The 3,476-nt window shown below is 37.7% G+C and overlaps 1 protein-coding gene across 1 annotated transcript; it reads left to right on the top strand.

The window, feature by feature from the left end:
- The first annotated feature begins 687 nt into the window (after positions 1-687).
- Positions 688-2,778, top strand: LOC146995813 (uncharacterized). Its single transcript, XM_085822930.1, has 3 exons — positions 688-1,889; positions 1,969-2,260; positions 2,358-2,778. The coding sequence occupies exons 1-3, from the start codon at positions 1,809-1,811 to the stop codon at positions 2,645-2,647; spliced, it is 663 nt and encodes a 220-aa protein (XP_085679056.1). The 5' UTR covers positions 688-1,808; the 3' UTR covers positions 2,648-2,778.
- The last annotated feature ends 698 nt before the right edge of the window (positions 2,779-3,476 follow it).

The following is a 3,476-nucleotide window of genomic DNA, read 5'->3' as shown; positions in this document are numbered from 1 at the left end:
GGCCTATTGCAGGTATATTTTTTCCCTCCTTTATTCTTATTTATTTAAGATTTTGTTTTATTCTTATATTTTATATTTCGTATTTTTAACATTTTTTATTTTAATAGATCGGACGTGGACATTTTTCGCCGTTGCTGCCTGGAGTTTCGAGCCCAGTTTTTGGATGTGGCGAATGTGGATCCATTCCAGTAAGTTATTTTCTTAATTCTTTTATACAGTAATGATCATGTTTACAGTTATGTTCTTATAGACTAATCATGCTCATGAAATTGTTCTTTTTCCTTTTCAGATACGTGACCATTGCGTCAGCGTGTATGGCAACGTATCGGAGTGCCACATTCAGCCCAACACGATTGCCATGGTGCCCACACACGGCTACGTCAACTCAACGAATTACAGCCCTGATTCGATCCGGTGGTTGGACTTTGTTGCTGCTTCGGAAGGCATTGCCATTCAACATGCGTTGAATGGTTCCGGAGAGCACAGAGTCGCCGGAATCTCGGTAGACGGTTTCTGCCAAGCAACACAAACCATCTATCAGTTTCAGGTAAGAAAATATAACCATTTCTTTTTCTATATGATTCTTTTGAATGATTTTACACTTTTAATGTTTAATTTACATGTGGAACACTATTAATATATTTGTATTATTTTAGGGCTGTTTCTTCCACGGGTGTAGTTCCTGTTATGACGGGGATACCATCCACCCCTTAAAAGGAGTTTCCATGGCAACGTTGCGAGAGAAAACGGAAGAGACCACACGAAAGCTTCGCACCCAGGGTTTCCACGTCATAGAAATGTGGGAGCATGAGTTTCAGAGAGAAAAAGAGGAAAATCCGGATCTCCAAGCTTTCCTGGAGCAACACCATCTGAGGGACCGGCTTAATCCTCGAGACTCATTTTTCGGAGGACGGACCAATGCCCTCAAATTGTTCCACGAGGGAGATGCTAAATATGTGGATTTCACATCCCTCTATCCATGGGTTCGTACTTTTTTATTATTTTAAAACCTTTTCATGGATGATGTGTTTTTTCTGTATATTTTTATGATGTGTTTTTTCTGACTTTTTTTGTTTTTATTCACAGGTGAACAAGTATTGCGTCTACCCTGTGGGACATCCAACAATCATCACGGAAAGCTTTAGAGATGTGGAAGATTATTTTGGAATTATCCAATGCCGAGTGATTCCTCCACGGAATCTGTATCTTCCGGTACTGCCCTATCGGTGCCGGAAGAAGCTGATGTTCCCCCTGTGTCGGACTTGCGCCCTTCTTCAACTGCAGACTCCGTGTACCCACACAGACGACGATCGAGCTCTTGTCGGAACGTGGGTAACGGAGGAAGTCAAACTGGCGAAAAAGAAAGGCTACCGCATCACACATGTAAGTACTCAAAGATTATTTTAATCTTTATTTAGTTTCAGAGGTTACTTTTAAAAATTTTTTATAACTGACATTTATTTTTTATTTTCTACATTTACGAAGTGTACCATTTCCAGGCATCGTCTACTTCTCTGTTCAGATCATACATTGATCTGTTTCTGAAGATCAAGCAGGAAAGTAGCGGATGGCCTTCGGAGTGTGTGACGGAAGAAGCCAGACTGAAGTACATTCGCCAATATGAAGAAAGAGAGGGTGTCAAGTTAGACGCAGGAAAGATTTCCAAGAACCCTGGGCGTCGCCTAGTCGCCAAGTTGGCCCTGAATAGCTTTTGGGGCAGGTAAGATTATTTCTTTTGGACTTAAATTTTTTTGTAAACATTTTTAATTCTTTGTGATTTATGTTGGATTTTTTTTTTCAGATTGGGTATGAACGTCAACAAAGGACAGCTTACTTATGTGCATACAGTGCCAGAATTTAATAAGATGTTGGCGGATCCTACTAAAACAGTAAGTTTCCTTACCGATTTTATTAAAGTGTAAACTCAATGTATTTTGAGCTGTTAACTCATGACTCTTCTATTTTCAGATCAAAGATGTCTTTCTGCCCACGCCTGAGGTGGCTGCCATTTACTGGGAGTCTGCGAAAGAGTTTGTGCCGCAGGATGCCTCGACCAACATTTTCCTAGCGACGTTCACAACAGCTTGGGCTCGTCTCAAGCTGTATAGTGAAATGGAAAAATTGGGTAGGGACGTCCTGTACCACGACACAGACTCCATAATATATGCCTCAAATGGAAGAAATGATCCCCCGTTAGGAAATTTTCTTGGAGAGTTCACGGATGAACTGGATGGAGATGTCATTAAAACCTTCGTCTCTGGTAAGGACCTTTAAAAAGTTCTTTATTTAATGTGTACCAAAAATGTTTAATGTTTTTTTCTATTATCTCTTTTTCTCATGATGTTTTATTTTTTCAGGAGGACCGAAAAACTATGCTTATCAGACGGCCACTGGGAAAACCTGCTGCAAAGTCCGAGGATTTTCATTGAATTTCCGGAATTCTCAGTTGCTGAATTTTGAAAGTATGAAACGGTTGGTCTGCAGCCTCGACCGAAGTGAGATCATCTCTCTCCACAACCCCTCCAAAATCACCCGAGAAGCGAAGAGAAGAAAGGTGATGAATAAACCCGAAACAAAAATGTACAGAATTGTATTAGACAAACGGGTAATTCAAAAAGACTTGAGCACATTGCCGTATGGTCATTAGTATATTGAAGAAGAACTTTTTATGTTTATGTTAGAACCTTATCTGAAAATGAAATTTTGTATGTAAATATATATATATATGTGTGTGTGTGCAGAATCATGCATTTGTATGTGTATAAAAGAAAACTTATTTAGAAAAAAAAAAATAAACAGAAGTTTGAATGATAAAATTGTGTTTTTCTTATTTGAAAGGATTTCATGAAAGGTAAGTTTTTCCTAGAAAATAATTGTCATATTTTATTTTCAAAAATTATGTTAACTTAATTAGAAAGAAATACAACACCAATGATCAGCCATTACATTTATTCACGTATCATTACAATTTCAGCCATAGTTTGGAAGATGCGTTTCTTTTAGGTCTAGCATACATAGTTTTTACATTCATTAAATGTTTGTTTTTCACAAAGTCTTGAGGAAAGTTGTTAACATTCAGTACATTTTTAAACTGTTCAAAGGCAAAAGGTTTTTGAGTTCTATTTCTCAACAGAAAGTTTATCAACTGAACAATGTCAGAGCCAGAAAACACATGATCATCCAGAATGAGTTCTTTATTCTGTGTCCAGGAAATCTGATGCTCTTTTAGAAAATCTATTATTTTCTGTGCCGTTCTTTTCTGCTTCACAGGAACTGTTTGCATAATTTCTTTTTCTATATCTTTCTCAGAACGTTGTTCAGGCGATTGTTCTTCGGAAGTGTTCACATGAGGAAATGTAACATACTTTTGCAGAACCTGGATGTACAATTTAGACTTTTCTTCATCGTCCATTTTCTTTTTTAAGATGTTTTGAATTTGGGTATCTAAATCACTCAAATGTTCATCTTCAAATTGC

Source organism: Stegodyphus dumicola, chromosome 8 (assembly GCF_044657685.1).
Source record: "Stegodyphus dumicola isolate Sdum_Otavi_A_Nest chromosome 8, ASM4465768v1".
NCBI lineage: Eukaryota > Metazoa > Arthropoda > Arachnida > Araneae > Eresidae > Stegodyphus > Stegodyphus dumicola.
The sequence above is the reverse complement of the archived record's forward strand: the minus strand, read 5'-3'. Positions and strand labels throughout refer to the sequence as shown.